This window comes from Ruditapes philippinarum, unplaced genomic scaffold (genome assembly GCF_026571515.1).
Source record: "Ruditapes philippinarum isolate M1 unplaced genomic scaffold, ASM2657151v2 ctg2866_1_1_1_1, whole genome shotgun sequence".
NCBI classification, from domain to species: domain Eukaryota; kingdom Metazoa; phylum Mollusca; class Bivalvia; order Venerida; family Veneridae; genus Ruditapes; species Ruditapes philippinarum.
In genome coordinates, this window is record NW_026856519.1 from 122,538 (window position 1) to 144,517 (window position 21,980).

The 21,980-nt window shown below is 32.4% G+C and overlaps 1 protein-coding gene across 1 annotated transcript in view; it reads right to left on the bottom strand.

Moving 5' to 3' along the window:
* Positions 1 to 291: 291 nt before the first annotated feature.
* LOC132746862 (uncharacterized) overlaps positions 292 to 21,980 on the bottom strand; it is a 61,063-nt gene continuing 39,374 nt past the window's right edge. The window contains exons 29-42 of the mRNA XM_060736135.1: positions 19,677 to 19,779; positions 18,299 to 18,452; positions 17,780 to 17,962; positions 17,160 to 17,295; positions 16,461 to 16,661; positions 14,696 to 15,578; positions 14,310 to 14,387; positions 12,753 to 12,924; positions 12,238 to 12,453; positions 11,851 to 12,032; positions 10,190 to 10,477; positions 9,780 to 9,856; positions 7,987 to 8,122; positions 292 to 1,245 (exon numbers count right to left, since the gene is read on the bottom strand). Of these exons, the coding sequence (XP_060592118.1) occupies positions 8,004 to 8,122; positions 9,780 to 9,856; positions 10,190 to 10,477; positions 11,851 to 12,032; positions 12,238 to 12,453; positions 12,753 to 12,924; positions 14,310 to 14,387; positions 14,696 to 15,578; positions 16,461 to 16,661; positions 17,160 to 17,295; positions 17,780 to 17,962; positions 18,299 to 18,452; positions 19,677 to 19,779 (2,792 nt within the window). The 3' untranslated portion in view covers positions 292 to 1,245; positions 7,987 to 8,003. The remainder of the gene's footprint in view (positions 1,246 to 7,986; positions 8,123 to 9,779; positions 9,857 to 10,189; positions 10,478 to 11,850; positions 12,033 to 12,237; positions 12,454 to 12,752; positions 12,925 to 14,309; positions 14,388 to 14,695; positions 15,579 to 16,460; positions 16,662 to 17,159; positions 17,296 to 17,779; positions 17,963 to 18,298; positions 18,453 to 19,676; positions 19,780 to 21,980) is intronic.

The window sequence follows — 21,980 nt, forward strand, 5'->3', positions numbered from 1 at the left end:
GACTGGGATGATTCCATATCGTGCACCATCAACCATTGTTATGTTCAAATTGCGACTTTTCAGCTTAACTGGTGAAGGAAGAACTCTGGTGTCACCCGTGCATTATTGCATGCACGAGTAGAACCACCGACGCTCCGACATGTGAATATATTCAAAAGTCGTCTCTTCATTGTAAATTGTAAAGAACAAGAGGGAATGGCAATAGTTTGACGCTAATGTCTGTATTTCTTACAAATTTCTCTGAATATTTATTACACAACTTCTACAAAAAACAACCGGAATGGAACAAAACTAAATCTATTGATTTATTGATTATACAAATCCATGTCATAATAAAACAGCAACAACTTCGGTGCAATGATTGATCAGGGAAAAGCCTGCAAATCGTAAAAATTAAAATAAAACATTTAAATTAATGAGTTGTACAATAGATATGAAATAAATATGTTAGCTGAAAAGAACGAACAATTCTGTTTTCTTTGTTTTGTTAGGTTCTTTAGTATATCCATCAATATGATTTTTTTTTCGTATGCAGATAGTCCTGATGACTTTGCAATTGGATTTTAAAATCCACGTTTCAAACATCACTTCAAAAATATATATAAAAAATAATTAACATATATCAAGTAAAACAAATAAATTAATATTATTAGATAATCATATCAAATAAAAGCAACATTGCCAAATAGCTATACACTATGTAAAATTAAAAGGAAAAAAGGGAAAAAAAACAAGTACACGTATAAGATAAGAAACAAATATGCTTTGATTTTTTCCACTGCAAATAAATATACATGATAACATAAAATCTTATCAAAGATTAATGATTTGATAACAGTTTATTCAAATGTTCAGTCAACCATTTGTCAATAAGGTTTGGTCCCAGAGATTTACAACATATATACAAGCTTATAAAATGTGGTGATCGTTCAAAGTGCAGTTGATACCGATACAATTAAATCTATATATTTATTAAAAAAACCCATTAGTAAAGAAAATTTATCCTAAATCAATGATTCAAGACTATTTTTAATTTAGTGTACGTTTTTGATTACCATTAATATGTAGTTTGATTTGTGTATATATCTTTTATTTATGGTACTTTGAAATAATAAAAATGTCATGTTTATTCCAATTTTAAAAACACTGCAGATCATCTTGGTATACTCAAATTGTTCATCAGAAGTAGGTATCTTTTAAATTCTTTTAAAGTCCGGTATTTTTTATGTTGTTTCTTCAATAGAGCTGAAAACATAAATAATACAGTAACTAAATACTCTTTGAGTACATGAAAATAAACCCTAAATAGAGCTGTAAATAGATAATATGCAGTTAATTGTAATACTAAATACTTTGTGAGTATATACATAGAAATCTTAAATAGAACTATAAATAAAAAATATCAACAAATAAATGTAAAACAAACGAGTCCAAACATCTTGAATAGGGTTGTAAATAAATATAATACAGTCAAATGCTATATTCACGACTTGCGCAAAGAAAAAAGTGGTATATTTTTCATCAAATTATTATTGTACGCGAAACATGCGATTGATATATAAGGGTGAAAAATGTAATATCACTTTTGTTACAGATATGTTTCACTAGCGACATTATATCTAAGTTATCAGATGCCACAAAAATTATTTCTTTTCCTAACTCCTGAATTTTTCTGTACCAATCTTTTAAATACTTATTATTCTTATCAGATAATTACTTTACTAATTTAAAGGTATTCTATGCTCACACTTGAGTAAATTATTTTAATCACATAAATTTACTGAAATATATGAAATTCTTACTTTATATGTATAATTTGAATATATGTTTATTTTGAGTAAAAGAATGAATAAACTATGTATGGGAATCTGCGTTTCCTATTAAAGGTCATGTAAAGTAGGTCTTTTCTGTAAAAACCAAAACAAAATCAAAAACAAAAAACTGTCAGTTTTTTATTTTTAAAGACAGTATATATTCATATTGTGACAACTTATAGTGTGTAGGATATTAAACATAACATATTTACTGTGTTTGACGTCAAAACGTGTTTATTTTATATTTACAAAGAGACTTTGTAGCAATTATCAAATTGAATATTTTTATATCAAATTTGAGCATAGTATATCTTTAAATCAGGAGAAAACAGAACAGATCAGAGTTTATTTCATAACTTGTACACACATATGTACATCGATATAACAAGCATTTTGAAATATAATTTGAGGTCACATATTTTACAATTAAGAATAAAACACATATGAAGAAAACAATCAATACAATACTGAGCAATGGGATATTTAATACATACAATGCAATACATCATATATACCGACAAAACTCCATTAATCAATTATATATACATAGCTATAAATAACTTCTGTAAATGAATAATGAAGAGTACTAAATTTAAGCGGAGAACAAACTATAACTTTTAATCGAATTTGTTTGACAAAATATTTATATAATAAACAGAAAGAAAATCAAGGTATATATAATCAAAATCGTCAATTATACTAATAATTATATAATTACGTTATTGTAATCTAGAATACGGATAAGTATATAATAATGTGATTATCATCTATTATGTAAGGCAATAATTTTAAATTATTAATGAGCCGTGTCACAACATAACCAACATAATGGGTTTGCGACCAGCATGAATCCAGACCAGCCTGCACATCCGCGCAGTCTGATCAGGATCCATGCTGTTCGCTATCAGTTTCTCTACTTGTTATAGAGTTTGTAATCGAACAGCATGAATCCTGATCAGACTGCGCGGATGCGCAGGCTGGTCTGGATCCATGGTGGTCGAAAACGCATTATGTTGGTTTTGTCGTGAAGCGGCAGCTCATTTTTCTTATACCAAGAAAAGTGTTGTTTATTACAAGAAATGTTCCTTTTATGCTAGCGTGCTGTGTTATTGATTTTTTTCTTTCATTCTTGCATATTGTGCTTACAAGTCTAGATAACTGTTGTTACAATTTTTATCAAAAGGATGTCGACTTGTAAACATGAATATTTCAGCTATAACCAACCTGTATACGATTCATGCTATATTTGTTAAAATTTACTAGTCGAAACTTGGAAAGTTTTGCAACTCTTTCAAAATGTACAAAAAGTGGTTTGAGCTAGTTATTAACATATACATGTATAAAAAACGAGATTTCTTCATTGTTAGTAACGATGTCTTATTATGATAAAATGATTGATTGATTGATTAATTGATCGATTGATTGATTGATTGATTGATTGATTGATTGATTGATTAAATGACTCATATTTTATACATATATAATATTGGATAGCAGCACATGGTTTGTAAAAATGTTGACATATCTTTAACTCATAGTATATTGCTATTAAGTTTAAGTATATTTTACCTATCTGGAGGTATGTAGCTTTAAATAAGATAAACTTAATTACATTTACATAAATTATTTTATATTTTGTATATTAATTTCTGTTGTTTTTCTCTTTAAGCAAATTAATATACCAACGGCAAGTACAGCTACAAAATTGTAATTTAAAATTTAATATGTGGAGGTAATTTTTTTATGTCCAGTAAAGCTTGGACTGTAACGAAGTATCTCCATCTGAATAATAATAGTATTTAAACAGGTAATATTGCTGAATACAAACGGTTGTAAATTACTGGAGCCATTAAGACAAGGTTGCATTGTCCAGAATAAAAAGTTGTAAATTACTGGAGCCATTAAGACAAGGTTACATTGTCCAGAATAAATAGTTGAAATTACTGGAGCCATTATAACAATGTTACATTGTCCAGAATAAATAGTTGAAATTACTGGAGCCATTAAGACAATGTTACATTGTCCAGGATAAAAAGTTGTAAATTACTCGAGCCATTAAGACAAGGTTACATTGTCCAGAATAAATAGTTGAAATTACTGGAGCCATTAAGACAATGTTACATTGTCCAGAATAAATAGTTGAAATTACTGGAGCCATTAAGACAAGGTTACATTGTCCAGGATAAATAGTTGTAAATTACTGGAGCCATTAAGACAAGGTTACATTGTCCAGAATAAATAGTTGCAATTACTGGAGCCATTAAGACAATGTTACATTGTCCAGGATAAATAGTTGTAAATTACTGGAGCCATTAAGACAAGGTTACATTGTCCAGAATAAATAATTGAAATTACTGGAGCCATTCAGACAATGTTACATTGTCCAGAATAAATAGTTGTAAATTACTGGAGCCATAAAGACAATTTTACATTGTCCAGAATAAATAGTTGAAATTACTGGAGCCATTCACACAATGTTACATTGTCCAGAATATATAGTTGTAAATAACTGGAGCCATAAAAACAATTTTACATTGTCCGGGATAAATTGTTAAATTCTGGAGCCATTAAGACAATCTTACATTGTCCGGGATAAATAGTTGTAAATTATTGGAGCCATCAAGACAATGTTACATTGTCTGTCTGGGATAAATAGTTGAAATTACTGGAGCCATTAACACAATGTTACATTGCCCAGAATAAATAGTTGTAAATTACTGGAGCCAGTAAGACAGTGTTACATTGTCCAGAATAAATAGTTGTAAATTACTGGAGCCATAAAGACAAGGTTACATTGATTGGGATAAATAGTTGAAATTACTGGAGCCATTAAGACAAGGTTACATTGTCCAGAATAAATAGATGTAAATTACTGGAGCCTTCAAGACAATGTTACATTGTTCAGAATAAACAGTTGAAATTACTGGAGCCATTTAGACAATGTTACATTGTCCAGAATAAATAATTGAAATTACTGGAGCCATTAAGACAAAGACAAAGGGGTTTGCCAGAAGAGGGATGTGCCCCCTCCTGTTTGGAGGGTTTGAAGGGTTGCGACAGTCCCCCTCATCGCCAAGAAAAAAATGGACTTGTAAGAGGCTAAAAACGACCCCAGATCAATCATAAGGTAACGTGTAACCAGCGCTGAAAAGCATTTGACTGTATCTCAATTTTGATGGAAAAAATCAACGCAAAATAGTGATTTTTGGCAGTTTTGAGATGTCCCCTCGTTTCCATGGTAACAGGAAATTTAAACCTGAGCATGTTGTTACAAAGGCAATGGTCCAGTAAACATTTGTGCCAAGTTTGATTGGTATTGAAGCAGTTTTTATAGTTTTATAGCAATTTGAACTTGTAACGGGAGACGTTTCAACGAAAACAGCCATTTTCACAAAATGCTCATGAAGTAATGTGTTAATGAAAAAAAATCTACAAAACAACCATTTTTCCTCAAATTTATATGTAAGGCTATGTTTAAACATGGAAAAACGCGATTTTGGGTTATTTCAGGTATTTTCATCATTTTTTGTTAACCCCTTTACCTCATAGATACGCGAAACGCGTTTTCGAGCCACCCATCTATTAGGCCACAAATAGTGAAAAAATGTCCTGTTTGGGCCCCAAACACATGTTTTCGTTTTAGAAATGTTGATAAAACAATTGACCACTTTTTCGGCGCGGCCCACAACCAAAAGATACATCAGGGTGTTGAAGGAGGGCGGCAGTCCCCCTAATCACCAAGAAAAATTTGGACTTGTGAGAGGCTAAATATGACCCCAGATCAATCATAAGGTAACGTGTAACCAGCGCTGAAAAGCATTTGACTGTATCTCAATCCATTGAGAAGTTGCAGCACTTTGAAATCAATTTTGATTGAAAAAATCAACGCAAATAGTGATTTTTGGCAATTTTGTGATGTCCCCTCGTTGCTATGGTAACAGAAAATTTAAGCCTGAGCATGTTGTTACAAAGGCAATGGTCCAGTAAACATTTGTGCCAAGTTTGATTAGTATTGAAGCAGTTTTTATAGTTTTATAGCAATTTGAACTTGTAACGGGATACTTTTCAACGAAAACAGGCATTTTTCACAAAATGCTCATGAAGTAATGGGTTAAGACAATGTTACATTGTCATGAATAAAAGTTGTAAATTGCTGGAGCCATTAAGATAACGTTACATTGTTCAGAATAAACGGTTGTAAACTTTCTGAACCATTAAGACGCAAGCAACCGTATATGAACAACCAAAGCTGTCAAGCGTCTTTATAAGGAATTTATACAACTTCACATTGGCTTCCTTTTATAAATAAATGCATAATTGAAGTAATGACACTTACTAATGAGACTCGGAACTGACCATCTTGATATGCTATAAAAATTGATCATGAACAGTTCTAATAATGAACGGCGAATAAATTCATTAAAGGAATTCCGCAAGTTAGACCAAACCGGCTGAATTTGTGTATTAGATTTGTTAAGCGATTGCCAATTTCATATTTAAGCTTCCAAAAGTATAGAGCCTGGTCACAATGTACGGATATGCAGGGTGGACTAGCTCTTTACTTGTGCCAAAGGCTAATCATTGGACTGTATCTGTACTGGTGACAAAACCTAATCACTTACAGTTTCAGAAGGTTATGGGTCAATAACACAAAACCACAACACATTCAATCAACTCAGCAACGAACCTGGAATAATTTTGTTCTAAATTTATCCACCATTTATCTAAACAAAAGAGAAAACTTTTTAAAAGACTTCCGTATGCGTTTACACACCATTGGATATTTTTATCAAATCTTTCATAATAGTTTTTTTTATTTCGTTTGGTTAAATTATAAGTTTAATATATGCGACAGATTTATTCAATCAAATACGGCCTACATTTCATGAAATGCGATTATCTACATTCAAATTATTCGTTTTTTTTCAAGTTGAAAAATATATATGTGAAGTGTGAATGTATGTTAATTAAAAATGATTGTCACAATATCCATTGATTTTATGGTACATTTTTCTGAAAATTCTAAATACTAGTATTCCAACAATGATACTTAAATGACATTATAATGACATTAGCACGAACTCATTTCGTTGTCTGTTTAAGTTATTCTAATGTCGTAGTTTTTCCGTAATCATTTGATGGCCATTTAGCGATTTAAAAACAATAATCATGCAACTATGCAAGGAATGAAATATACGATGTCGTTGTTTTCTCATAGCTGTCATAATATATTGCCGGCAAATACTAATGGCAGAATGATATGTTTAATTAGACATTAATCTAAACGAATTACTACTGAGTTAATGCATATACAAATTTTCTCACATGGCTCCGGAATAACTGAATTGCGTACAAAATATGATAGCTATAGAAATTATATTGTATCCTGCCATACTATCAGATGCTAAACTAAAAACAAAAACATATAACTGGAACTAGTTTAAGACGAAGGAGGTTATGAAGAGAAAGTTATGTAGCCTCGAATTGACCCTTCGCTTTCTGTTTTGTATCATAGCAATTATTTGCAATTTATTGTTATAAATCGATTAGAATAGGAATAATCCGTTGACTGACGAATGCAGCTATTTTAAATTGAACAGGAATGGTGTGTGCGAGATGATAATGTCAAAACACACATATATTATTTATATTAGATAATTGAAAAATATCATCGACATAGAACTAAAACAAACGAAAACAAAAACACTTTTATGTTTTACATGCAAACTTTACTAAATGACCAAAGCGCTCATATTCCAAAATCCTGGATATCAACGGTTGATTTGTTCTATCACTCTCCGACAGTGAGGCTATTGAATGAGTGTAGGTTTACATTAGCGCACTTTAACACAATCTTTGCTTTTCGCAAATGACGTCACTATATGTAGATATTACACTAGTATAATTTCACTAGTTAAATATTGATTGTTGATGGTTTTATTAAACTCCAGCACGGTGGTTTATGTAATAAATTTCATAATAAGATATCGATAGGGTTTCAAAATATCATGTAGCATATTGGTAAAAATTATTTCCTTATAATACTCATTCAACAAATGCTTTGTACTATATAAATACAAACAAATATTTAGATAAAGAACGTCTTTACATACAATGCAAAGTGAAAAACTAGATAAACGTATTTTTATTTCCATATTAATGGAATGTATACCATAGATGCTGGTCTTCTTATAAATCGACACGATGTTCTCTTGTTCCATTTGCACGTCCAGTGTCATCTGGGTTCTTTTTCTTCGCTGATCTTACATAATATTTAAGTCTTTTGCTAAGTTGACGGCCCACTTTTCCTATAACGACAAGATCAGTGTTGCATTTATTTTTTTCTATGGAACGCCATAGCTGCCTTGTATTGTTACATTTCCTTTCGTCTTCCCCGGAAAGCGCACATATGTCAAATATTAGTGTTGTGTTGCCATAATATTTTGTCGACTTGTGTAAGCATTGCCTTATTATACGTAACAGTAGTCTTATCATTTCAAAATGTGATGTTGACTTGTCCTTACATTGTTAAATCATTTCAAAGAGTAATGTTTTCATGTCAAAATGTCGTTTGCATTTTCTTAAATGTGTCTGTCAGCTAGTCGCACTGTTTTGTCAAATTGTTGAGCTGATTTGTCAAAAGACTATCTGATCATTTGGAACAGTTTTCTCATGTCGAAATATTGTGTTCACTTGTCAAAGTACTGCTTTATTTCATCAAACTGCTATCTTATTTTGTCAAAATACGGTGATTAAATGCCTAAACATTGTCTGACTGTGTCGAACAGAAGTGTTCATTAGCCAGCGTAGACTAATGATTGGTCATAGTACGTTCAATATTCGTATTATCTTGCCGAAATTGGGTGTTGACTGGGCTAAATGATGCCTTGTTATGATAAAATGTATGCTATTTTGTCAAATATGGTTTTGACTTGTTAAAACTCAATTTTATAATATCATATAATCGCGATATAACATAAAAAGACATGAATTGGACAATTTGAAACCAAGTTCACACAAGATTAAACAACTGTTTCACATAAAAAGCCAATTTCTAGACAATTTACCACCAGATGAGAACATTACAACATGTTATTTTAACAAACAAAGACAGTTATTAGGCAAGATAACACCGAATTTGAACACGATTACATGGCAGTCTGACAAAATGTGACAGTGTTTAGACAAGTCAATACCACATATGGACAAGACAAAATGACAATTTTATATTATACAACAGGGTTTAAAGAAACAAGAATCTCATTAGGACAAGAGGAATCCAATGTTTGCCAAATAAAGAAGTGTTCAGACAATGCAACATCACGTTTAAACAAAACTGGTTGAAAAGACAAGTTGAAATCAAAATTCAAAAATATGGCGTGCATGTTAGACATATCAAGACTTCAATCAGGCATCGAATTTGGACATGACCACATGCTGATTTAAAACAATAAAACAGTGTTTAGACAAGTCAGCACCATATTTTGACAAGATAACATAAATATTTGACCTAATAAGACTTTGCTAAGTTAGGTTCACATAAAATGTTGGCAAATTAACACTTCTTTTATACAGAATAAGACGCTTTCTAGGAAAAAAACAACAAAACGTAACCCCATGAGACAAGTATGGGGTTCCATATTTTCCATTCAAAATGACTGAGTTTAATCTCTACGTAATCTTGATAATTTTATTGACAAATTGAAAACATGGCATTTCTGATCTTGATAATGATTTTAAGTCATTAGTTTAATAACAGAATTACAGTCATACTATGTCTTTCTGTTAAACAGAATAGAATACAGTGATTCTCATCATGTATACATACACACATTTTCTTGCAACTGATTGCAAAGCATAACCAAATAATATAACGGTTTTTGTAGATGGAAATAAAGCCAGTTATTGCGTTGCCAAAGCACAACATAATACACAAATCAAGAGAAAAAAGCATGCTTTATTTACCTTTAGATGCTATTCGGTCATAGATTTCGTCATCCTCGTCCCTCTGTTTATTCCGAGGTCCGCTGTCATCAAAATTACTGCAACAGAAGACAATATTACACGCTTTTCAATAGACAGTGCAACTATATTTGATTATTTCGCATTGAAGTTGCACAGTAGCAAGACAATATTTGAATGCGGATGAAAAGAATGGTTTATCAGTAAGTGTTAATATCGTCACATATGCACTTTGTCGTAAAGTAAAATGTATTCATTTTTGAAAAAAACACACCCGTTAGTTTCAATACCCTTTACAGTGACTCTAGCCTATTTGAATACTCTTCAAAGTAGAGATAGTGCATTAGGAGTGTACTACCTTAAGTACACTATATTTATTAAACCTATTAATCAATAATAAACACATTACTTACTCATGAAAGTATTGCCTAGTTAAAGGATTTTCCTGTAATCTAGATGCAAGCTCTGATCTTCCTGCTTCTAGGTTTAACCTCCTCCTCTTTACTGTTGGGTGAGGTTCTTTAATATTTTTATCTTTTGCCCTACGCGCTTCATTTTGCACCCTTAATCTAAATTCGTCACGATGCTTCCTCATAGTCGTCTGGATACCATCTACACTATCTATTTGTCTTGTTCTTCCTATATCATCCAAAGGCCGTGAAGTTGCACTTAGACCATTTTGTGTTACAGTTGCACGGTGCCTGTATTAACAAGGGGGCAATGTACAACTGTATTAAATTTAAAAGAAGATGTTTTCAGTCTTTACTATATACATATAAAGAAAGTCTATGAACCCTTGGGCTGGGCCAATTTGATTCCAGAGTTATGATTTGAACAAACTTGGTAGACGTCCTCTACCAAAAGTGTTTCAAGCAAAATGTTTAACCTTTAGCTTTTGGGAATTCAGAGGAGAATTTTTTTATATTTCTACTACATATACATAATCAAAAGGAAAACATATGATACCCCTGTACGCAATGATAAGGAAATGATAAGGAAAACATCTGACGCCCGGGAGCCGGGCCAATTTTGACACTGGGACCAACATTGAAAAAAAACTTTGGTAGATTACCGATAGATGATAAAATATACATATAACTAAACTCTAAGTCTTGAATCTTCATACGAGAGATTTTTAAGTTTTTTTTATATATTTATTAAGTAAGTAAAACGCATGTGCCCCGGGACGGGGCCAATTTTGAACACAGGGCTACAATTTGAATAAATGTGGTAGACAATCTTCTATAAAAAATTATATACAAAAGTTAAAAGGTGTGAACTTTGTTCTTTCAGACAAGAATATTTTTAATGTAAACCTATAACCCCCGGGGCGGGGCCAATTTTGACACTAGAGGACCTAAGATGATATAATATACCAAATATCAAACCTCTTGGCCTCGTACTGTCAGAGAAGAAACTATTTGAAACTCATTTCCTGGCCGCGTGACCAACCTATGGAACAGAACGGAAGGATTTGAACAACTTTGGAAGGGGACAGCTGAAGGATCTTTCTTGTTAAGTTTGATTATTGTGCATTGATTTGCTTCAGGAGCAAAAATGTTGTTTAAAATAAATGTTGACGACGCACAAAGCACGACGACGGACGGTGGGGATCACAAGCTCATCATGAGCACGTTGTGCTCAGATTTGCTAAAAAGGCATGAACAATCATTACATAAGTGTAAGGTTCCCACCAAATATCTTTATACGCTATTCTATGCATTAATATCACAGTGTGTCAGATAAATAAAACTTTTAAAAATGTACGGAAACAATCTCTTGAATAGCCCAATATTGGTATGGTCAACTGGTTAAACAAAAAAGAAAAACATGTATTTAAAGATCAAACCGTAAATTAGATAAAATATTAGCACTCATTTCCTTTCAAATTTGTCATTAAGAGAGCCGAATATTGTTTTTCACGGTCATTTTCTGTAAATCAAATTGAAAGCGCCAGGTGATATATAATTGTGTTTCTCAAACTGTTTTTTCCCCAAATAATTGGTTGTTAAAAAAGCAACCCAATGAAAACCTGAAAAAAGATATATATTTTGTAAACGCAAAGAATTTTAACCTTAACCCAGTTCTCTGTAAAACACGCAGTTCGTTTTTTATTTCTTTTTCAAACTCATCGTCGTCCTCGCTGCCATCAGAATAACCTGGTAGCGGTTCTGCAAATACTGTTTCTAATATTTCCCTTGCTTCTTTGGAATCAACATTTACTTCATTCGAAGACAGTTTTGCTTTCACACCAACCTTTTTCCAGAAAAAAATACAAAATATCTCAATGTTTTTCTAGCTACACACAATATATGTGAATAAAGAAATCTTACTCTTTTTAAAAGCTAACAAGAAATAATTTGTGCCAAAACTAAACAATCAATACTGGTAATCTGAGACAGAAAAAAAGAATGCGTCATTGAAGTATTTAATCAAGATGCAAGGATATTAAAACAATCACCTGAGGCAATTTTGTTATGGATACTAGATGCAGGAACGTTTCCCATCTATGTACTATCATACCTATAAATTGAAGCAACAGAATTGCTAAGTAAAAGAAAATAAAGAGCAATCCCAATAAATCAACTTTAATGATATTGTTGTCTGATGCACTCATATCGGTATCTTTTTGGTTTTCCTCCAAGTAGTCAGGACTATCGGGATTGTCAGACGAACCCTGAAAAACAATTTGTTAATAAGCAACGTCCATCTAATCATTAAATTAAACAGAATGAACAACACATAAATTATTTTAAAATAACAAAACATAATGAAATAATTGCAATTTAAAAGTAAGACGAGTTAAACAATTTCATTAAAATAATTTCGATTTATTTCGAAAATGTTTGTAGATATCTAATAATTTTACATAACATCTGTGTAAAGTTTGTAAGCTTATATTATAAGATTGAAATATCTTAAAAAATCATTAAATTTTTCATGTAATTTTAAATTTTAATGTTTATATATACTAACAGAAAATGGCAACGGTATGGTCGTCGGACCTTGTAACTGAAACATGAAGTTGATGGCAATCCATAGTAAATTTATCATCGCCATACCAAGTGCAATATTGTTCCGTAAGTCTATCAAACTCATTGCAATGTTCTTTTTCTCCTCTTCTGTAAGTTCAATTGGTTCAAGGTATCTAAAAATGAAAAAGAAAATTTCAAAAATTGATCATTTACTGTAACAGAAATTTACTGAACCATGTAATCATATCAAATATTTGTCTTTGCACAAAGTAGAATTTATAGACAGAAGAATTTGTTATAATGTACTGGTGCGTTTTCGTGAATAATTAAAGGAAATAAGATCAAAAACAATTTCGAAATTTTAATGTGATTTTCAAAACAACAGATAACAATAATTAGAACAAATCCATATATCTGCTTGTCATAAAATGTATGGCATCAATGTAATCATGGTGAATGTATTTTTTTACTTTATCATTCGACGTAATTAACATATTCAAAATAATATTGCCCAAGTCAAAAGTAAATTTTGAGAATGAATGAAAAGAGGTTAATTCACGGCAGAGTATATTTAGTACAATTTTATTTTAGATAATTTCGTACAATTTATTAAAAAAGAGAAAACCATAATCTCAAAAGAAAGTTTAAAACGACAAAATTGAATATATTACAGGCTCGGTTTGATTGAGCCTGTCCATGGACGGTACTAGAAAGTACAAGTTACCGTCCACGCCCCCTAGCACCCGCTTAAGCAGAATTTAACATTCAGCATGAAAATGGTGAAAATTTGATTTCAATAACATCCGTAGATGTGTTCATATGGCGGTTTTCATGGAACCTTCAATGTGACACAGAATTGTCATTCCATTTAAAGCGGCGTATGGTCCCCTAGTAAAAATATGCTTGTGCCCTAAGCGAGAAAACAATTGGTGGAACGAAATAAAATGGAATTTTGAAAGGGGATCTGAGATTATGAAGCCTGCATATCATATACAAGACGTCAAACGACAAATTTTAAAAAGCAGGCAAGATATCCTATGTGACAATAAAATAGATAAAAAAATGATTCTCTATAGAAAGCCCAACACGACAAAATTGAAAATGTTGCAGGCTAGGTTTGATTGAGCCTGTTCATGGACGTTACTGAAAAGTGCAAGTTACTGTCCACGATCCATAGCACCGGCTTATGCAGAATTCAACATTTAACACAAAAAAGGTGAAAATTTGGATTTAAAAACATCCGCAGATGTGTTCATACGGCTGTAATCATGGAACCTTCAATGTGACACAGAAGTGCCATTCCATAAAAAGTTGCTTATTGTCCCCAAGCAAAAGAATGCATGTACCCTAAACGAGAAAACAATGGGCGGAAATAAATAAAATTGAATTTTGAAAGGGGATCTGAGGTTATGAAGACTGCATATCACAGACAACACGTCAAAAGACAAATTTAAAAAGCAGGTAACATATCCTAAGGGGTTATACAGTATTCAAGTAGGAATTCTTGAACCACCCGAGTTGAAAAGGGCCAAAAATGAACGTTCAGAATATGTCTAACTTTGTTATAAAACTCTTCCAAAATTTCAGTTCCTCTGAAGCTAGTTGTAATAATTTTCCCAGCCCTAGTTTTTTCACTCTCCCCAAGCGGGATTTACCAGTTTTCAAACTTTTTAAAACTCTATCGTATTTTGGGTTTCCTAAGGTCATCGTAAATTTTTTTTAAGCGGGTAAATTTTTTTTTGGCATAAATTTTTGTTTTGCTGTTTCTTTTTGGGGGTTTTTTTCAATATCCTTGTTTTTGGGACCTGTGAAGGTTTGTATATCCGGGGTTGAAAAGGTTTTTTGAAGGTTGATCCCAAAAAAAGGGGTTTTTCTGCGGTGCGTTTAGGTTTATTTTTTGGGTTCCCCTTTTTCCCTTAAAATGAGTTTAATTTTCCCTTTCACCCAATTTTTTTTGTTCTTTTAGAATTTAAATCCTCTTTCTTTGCATTTTGACTCTCTGTGAGTTTATGTAGAATATCTTTGAATTCTTTAGTAGGAAATGTAGGAAAGAATCTACCAAAAAAGCCTCTTTTTTTCTTTTTCTTTTCCTTTTCCTCATCCTGCCTTTTTTCTTCTTCTATTTCAGCTGGAGTTTTCTTCTTCGGTACTTCTCGAGTACCCCATGAGACATTATTCAAGTTCATCAATGAATATATATTGAGAAGTAAGAAGCCAGTTGGTATAAGAAGAAAATAAAGAGGACCGAAAATAATGCATGACCACTCCTTTGGATGCAACAGCGCTGAAAAAGTGAAGGCTATAACAAGAAAGCCTAAAAATATGACACTTGGATGAAATGGGCTTTCTTGGGCAGCGGTAACTATAGTTCCGACGAATACGATCATCATAACAAACGCGTATAGTGCTGTGAGAATCCCCGCTACTTGAATTTGAGTTTTTTCCTTCACATAAAAACACAGGATAAAGTAGAATATCGCAGGGGCAAGAGCAATCACATATCCCCATATGACAGTAACTTTGAAGACAACCATGGTAGCGCCAGCAATCATCATTATAATAGTTGCAGGGCCAACAATGGTAGACAATAGCAAGGCACCTTGATACAGGATATACAGCATGCTGATATTGGAATTTACATATACTGTGTTCTTGTAGTCAGCAAGAAGGTCGATGATGTTGAAAACGGTAGATGGCATCCATCTTCGACGTTGATTAAAGAATTCAGCAAAACTTTCAGGAGCATACGTGAAAGCATCAGATCCAGCTGCATAGTCAACTCGATATCCCTGCTGTAGAAGAAGGGTGCATAACCATCGATCCTCGCCTGAAAATACGGACACAGCGTGTGTGTAAATGATCAAGTACGCCAGAATAAGTTTGCTTGAAAATTAAACATGTCGATCTTTGGTTATTACAATTTTATTTGAGTTTCAATTCACAAAGACACTGTTTAGGTCATATGGCGACCTACGAATGGACGAAAATCATATGAGCCCTTACATGCAGTATCTCCGACATGCGCGATTTCCTAATTAGAACTACACTTCTTATGCAAGCTAGCTGGATAACATCCTAATATGAGAAAATCAAAAGTATCTTCGAACCCACATTAAAGTGTACATACATGTAGTTTCAGCTTGTAGTTGAAAAGCAACGTATTCTTTCCTGTGAAAGTGGTTAAAGATAGAACATGTTGGGACGTTCAATTACATTATGAGACTGCCGAGATATGACAAAAATTTGAAAATCGGCGATAAAAAAATCTTTAGTATATTTATAGTAGAAACCGTAGTTATGACCGCTTTAAGGTGTTGTATTTGTACTGTACAGAAATGTAAAGTGAAGGAAATCATTTATAATTGCATCCTATACAATTGATAGCCATATAAACATAGTTTATGACAGTGATCAATTTAATAGTTATTATGTATAAGCTTTGACACACGTGCTTTTATGAAGGGCTATGTTCGTTTTTGAAAGGATGTTTGCTTTTTTCAATAAGCAAACTCGTTGAACTGAGGATAATAAAACAATTATCGAGAATTATGTTCTGTTCGTACTATATAATTTTCACAACATTACTTTTAATACCAATATTTAAAAGTGAAGATGAAGTACACATAAATGACACAATAACAATGAAATAAATTAATTTACTAGTCTTATCTAGTATCAAATAAATCGAACGCTTAAGTATATCTCAGACCTTGATCGTACATAAGGTGATGCGCAGATTCTGTTGGTAGAATGGTATACTTCTTCATAACATTGTCATCCATAAGTGCTGACCCTCTAAACATGGAAAAACATCCGGGACTGCAAAGTACACATCCGAGAACATGCTCCGTTGCTTTCTGTAGCCAGTGAGCGATAGCGTATTCAAACTTTTGGAACCAAACAACTGGTCCTTAAACACAACAGGGTTGGTATAAATGTGTATATTACTTCAATTTGAATTTAGGAAGTCTTTTTTTATTTTAGCTTCTTTAAAATAAACTATTTACATACATATCGACTAATTTTAAACAATATTTGTAAAACGAAGCACGATCAAAAATTAGTATGCTGCTGTTCCTGACGTCAGCCAAGATTCCATACTATTAACAAATATGTTAAAGAGTATAAGATGTTCTTGTTTCAATATTTGATATTAATGCTACTAAATTATTTAACTCTGGTAAATCTAGAATACTTGACAAAAACATTTTTGTAAAGTTCAACTTAAACAATATCAGTTATGTTATTTTGACGAGTGTCCAACCGTCTAGAAAAATTAACTTAATTGAAAATACGCGTAACCGTGATATACTTAAGCCGTTTTACGAATCACAATATTTATAAAGAATGTCATTAACCGTTTGTAATGTTGTGACACTTTGTCAAGAATTTTAAGTTTATAGAATACCTGTTCCAATTGGATGTATTCTACCGCAAGCAGCTCCAACCTTCTGGCTTTTCTTCATCCTGTCAAGAAGAAGACGAACGGCCCCAGGGGTAAAGTCTACGTCACCATCAAGCGCCAATAGAAACGTGTTTTGTGCCTACAGAAAAATGATTATTTCGCTTAACTCAAAACTAATGAAATTGATCACATACCCGTGCGGCTTTTGCAACGCCGTAACAAGGTAATGGATAGGTCGTGCATATTTTTGAATCGACGTAAGTTGCTTTAAAAAAACGTATTTTTTGCGTTTCACTATAAAAGCGTCAGTATAAACATTATTCAGTTTTACAATTTCAACAATTCTTATATTTTAGTATATCAGAACATTATATTTGTTACATTGTTTATTTTTTGAACTTGTTCAATAAAAATATCATATTCAACTCGCTCAATAAATTCAGTATTGAACATACATTCATTTAATATCATCTATATGTTTGATTGATTGTATGTGTACTATTTTAAGTTATCCCATTGAATGTATACTTTGTTTTATATCATATTATATTCTTTTATATCTTTTTTTTACTATGTTATATTGCAAGATTTATTCAGATCATATGATAACGGTAAAAAAGTACCTTTTTAAGGACTTGGTCATCAAACGCCTGAAATATATGACTTCTGCCAATTGATCCACCAGGTGCACTTCCAGGTTCCCATTGAATTAAATCATTAATTTTCCCTACGTTCAGTGCTGCTGCAACCGTTTCATGACACATTCTTACGATCCGGAAACCCAACAAATAGTACATGTACATGACCTAGATAACAAGTAAAGAACAAAAATTTAACAAAGAGCTTAGGAACATTGATCATTCCGAAAGCTTGTAAATTTACTATTATGTCCGTTGGCAATTAATCGTTTTTATTTTTATACCAATTTCAACAACGTTTGGTTAAATGTGGACTTTTGTCCACTTGACCGAATTCATTGATGATTAACCAAACAATTACCATTTTTTCTACAAATGACACATTCTTACAACACATGAATTCAGAATCAACAGCGAGAGACAGATGACCAAAACATTCAATATTAAAAAATGTCAAGCAATGCAAGACAAAAGCCTAATTTGCATGCCGAACAATATACTTACCTGCGACCAACGCTTCCGATGCCTTATTTTTTGTTTGTCTTTCAGATGTATGAAAAGGAAATTATCTCCTGGCATTGTATATATAACTTGTCCGCCATATGGTGTAGGGATTTTGTAAGGTGCCTTGATCTTCATGGGTTTTTCATATACACAGCTAAAAGTATATATCAGTATACCAATTTGATAAAACTAAAGAGAGTAATTTATATAAAAACATACTATACTATGTCAAAAACTCACTCAATAACAGAGTTAGAGTAGACATGTGTCCATATTACAGGATGCCCCAACACTCCACTGTAAATCTACCGATGTACAGAAAGACAATATGACAGAGAAACAAAGGGAACTCTTCACGATTCCTTCACCCCTTAGTGGTTGGGCATTAAAACGGCATTCATCTTTTTCCAATATTGATATCTCGATTTTCCCAATATTAAGATTTCAAATCTTAAATCTTAATTCTACATCCTAAAGTAAGCTTAAGAAATAAAAACAAGCAATGTTCTAGATAAACAACTTCACATTCTGACCTATAAAAATCTTAAAACAAAGTGATCCCTCGGAAGTATTAATCACAACAAAATTACATGAAAATTGCAGACTCGGTTTGATTGAGTCTGTACATGAGAGATAATGAATAAACGCAATATTCCTCACGCCCGCAACCACCGGCTTGAGCGGTACTCAATTCTCAACAATAAATAATGCTGGTATCAATGATTTCGAAGGACCAGGCAATCATAACAGCACTAATTTTACAACAATTACCATGTAAAGCTTTATGACTTTAGGTCAAATACTTTTGATTTACGCAAGACACAAGTTGAGAATGGAAATTTAAGAGCAATAATCCCTAACCTGAATAAATCCACAAGAAATACCGAGGTGCCCGGTTTACATATTTATCAACATTTATGTATATTTTGTTGGTTCTAGCTCTTTATGAGGTACATGTTTTTACTAAATTAAGGGCAATTACTCTACACAACCAAATAAATAAATAAGTATGCAAGAAATTCCCCAGAAACAAAACTAAACATGCTAACAAACCTTTCTGTAAAGTTTCATGACACTAGGTAAAATATATTTGGGTACACGCGACAAAAGCGCACAACTTCATATGCTGATCAGCATTTCTGACCAGTTTGTTGACTCTAGCTCAAGCACTTTTAGAGCTACATGTGATACAAAATGAGACCTCAAGCACGCACATACACGCACAAATATGAATCACAAACATTAAGAAGAATTCTCATTTGATTAATTTCCTTACAAGAAGATTTGTGCAGTCGCGTAAAATGTCTTTTCCTATTGTAATACTACTTAGAATTTTGATATTAAAGTTTCTATTACGACTGACTCTTATTGAAATTACCTTGCGGCATCGTCTATTATGGTTGTCAATAACTTGACAAACTTATTTGGAACCCATTCGTTATTATCATCCAAAGTCATGGCATCATCAAACAGAATGTGTGCTACAATATTAAAAAAGGATATCTTTCAAATAGTTTTAATAAGCTAAGTCTTAAATAGTATATTAAAATTTGTTTTATTTATAATAATGACTTTTGGGCGTGTAATGGACTTGTGGTAGTTGTTGTTTTATCAGTCAGCAGATCATTTTAAACCAGTGATTTCAAGTTCATATATTTCTGTTTGATTAACAATTTATTACTATATAACTACACTAAGAATGTTGTTTATTTTTCCTTTAATATATTTCTGCGACTCAAGTGTTTGTTTTCAATTAGTCCAGTCTGCCGGTCACATGTATTATTTTATTTTACAAGATTGAAATAAGTTCAGCAACATCCTTACACCACAACAATTAATTAGTTTGTTATAGAAATATCAATAAAATGTCACAGTGACGTTTCCATCATAGTTGCCGTTTGAACATAATCAAATCTCCTAACGTTTACATGTTCTAAATTATGCCTAAATTGAATTACGCTTAAGTCGTTTATAGAGGACAATTATCTTTATAAGCCGTTAAAAAATCGAGCCAAAGATATTTATTTTTTGTTATGCCCTGTTAAGCTATCTTTCACGAGGTAACTTTTTCTAAAATTAAAATTTGAAAACAGGTTGAGTCTGGTCATGTATGGACCCCAGTTTGCTTCAACCGTTTATTCAGCAATGTTAGCTGCAACTTTTATTCTACAAGCCTTTTAATATTCTGTTAATTTCACACAAGTATAGCACTATCATGTAAATAAATGGCTGGCATTCAATGAATGGTAACTATTTAGACATGTAAAGAAGGGGTAAAACTGAACATATGGGTCCTTCTTTCTACATGTCTTTGTGGTTTTCTTTGACTTTCTCACAAACAAAGAAAAGCTGCCAAAATATCGGTAATATACCCCGAACGCGTTTGATAAATATATCGTTTCTAAAATTTTATTTAATTCCATAAAAAGTGTAGAAGAAATTGTCTAAACAAATTTTCATCAACGGCAATTACTTTGCGAAAAAAAAATAAAAAACGAAATTTCCCAAATGGTTTTTGAGATGAAGAATGGACAAAGTTAATCTATTGAACAATTAAGATACTATGCACAGCTAGGCTTGGTGACAAACAATCCTATGAATCTCACCCGCAAAAGGCAGCTTTGGAGATTAAGCGCGTTTTAGGGTTCATAACTGTACCTTAACAATTCAAGTAGAAAATGAAGATATATATCGAAAAACAAATACTGCGAACTTTCACTAAAATTTCCCCATTCCCCAGTTGTTTGAGATGAAGCGTTGAATAGCTTAGTTTACTTGTTAAACTGAGCATTAAGGCAGACAAGCTTATTACTCAAAAATGAACATTAGGAGAGCATTACTGTGCCAAAAATAAATAAATAAAAATCAAGACAGCATGTTCAACTAGCAATCCTGTGAAGTTTAAGTGAAATCACTGAAGCGATTTTGGAGATGTAGAGTGGACAAAGATATTTTACTAAACAATAGACCATTAAGGGACCATAACTGTGTCAAAAACATCAAGCAAAATATCAAGAGACTATGCACAACTAGGCTTGGTTACAAACAATCTTGTGAAATTTCAGAAAATCCCCCTATCGGTTTGATAATGAGTGCCGACAAGCTTATATCAATAAAAAATGGTCATTTAGGGGCAATAACTATGCCAAGAAATGCAAGCAGAAAAAACAAAGCCCCATTTTTACCAAATAGGGATGGTGACAAAAAAATCCCATAAAGTTTCACTAAATTTTTTCATAGGTTTTTGAGGGAAAGCGTGGAAAACGTTTTTTTTACTAAAAAAATTGACCCTTAAGGGGGCAAAAAATTTCCCCCAAAAAAACAAGCCCGAATATAAAAAAAGTATGCACAAATTGGCTTGGGGAAATTAAAAATCTTGTGGGGGTTTCACGGGGAAAACCCCTTGTCCCTTTTAAAAAAGGGGGACAAGATTACCAGACGGACGGAAGGACGGACGCACAGTGCGATTAATATATGCAGCGCTTCGGGGCATAACAAGTTACTTCGTAAGTTTTGTAATGGAATAGAAGATTTTTTTTGAAACAAGAGCGATCAGTGATAACATGTGTTGCCTCATGATAGCCATAAATTGGCCAAAATCATTCAACCTAAAAAGTTGTGTAATATGTACAAGAACTTCAGGTAACAATCAATCCTGTAAAGTTTCATTAAAATTGCATTA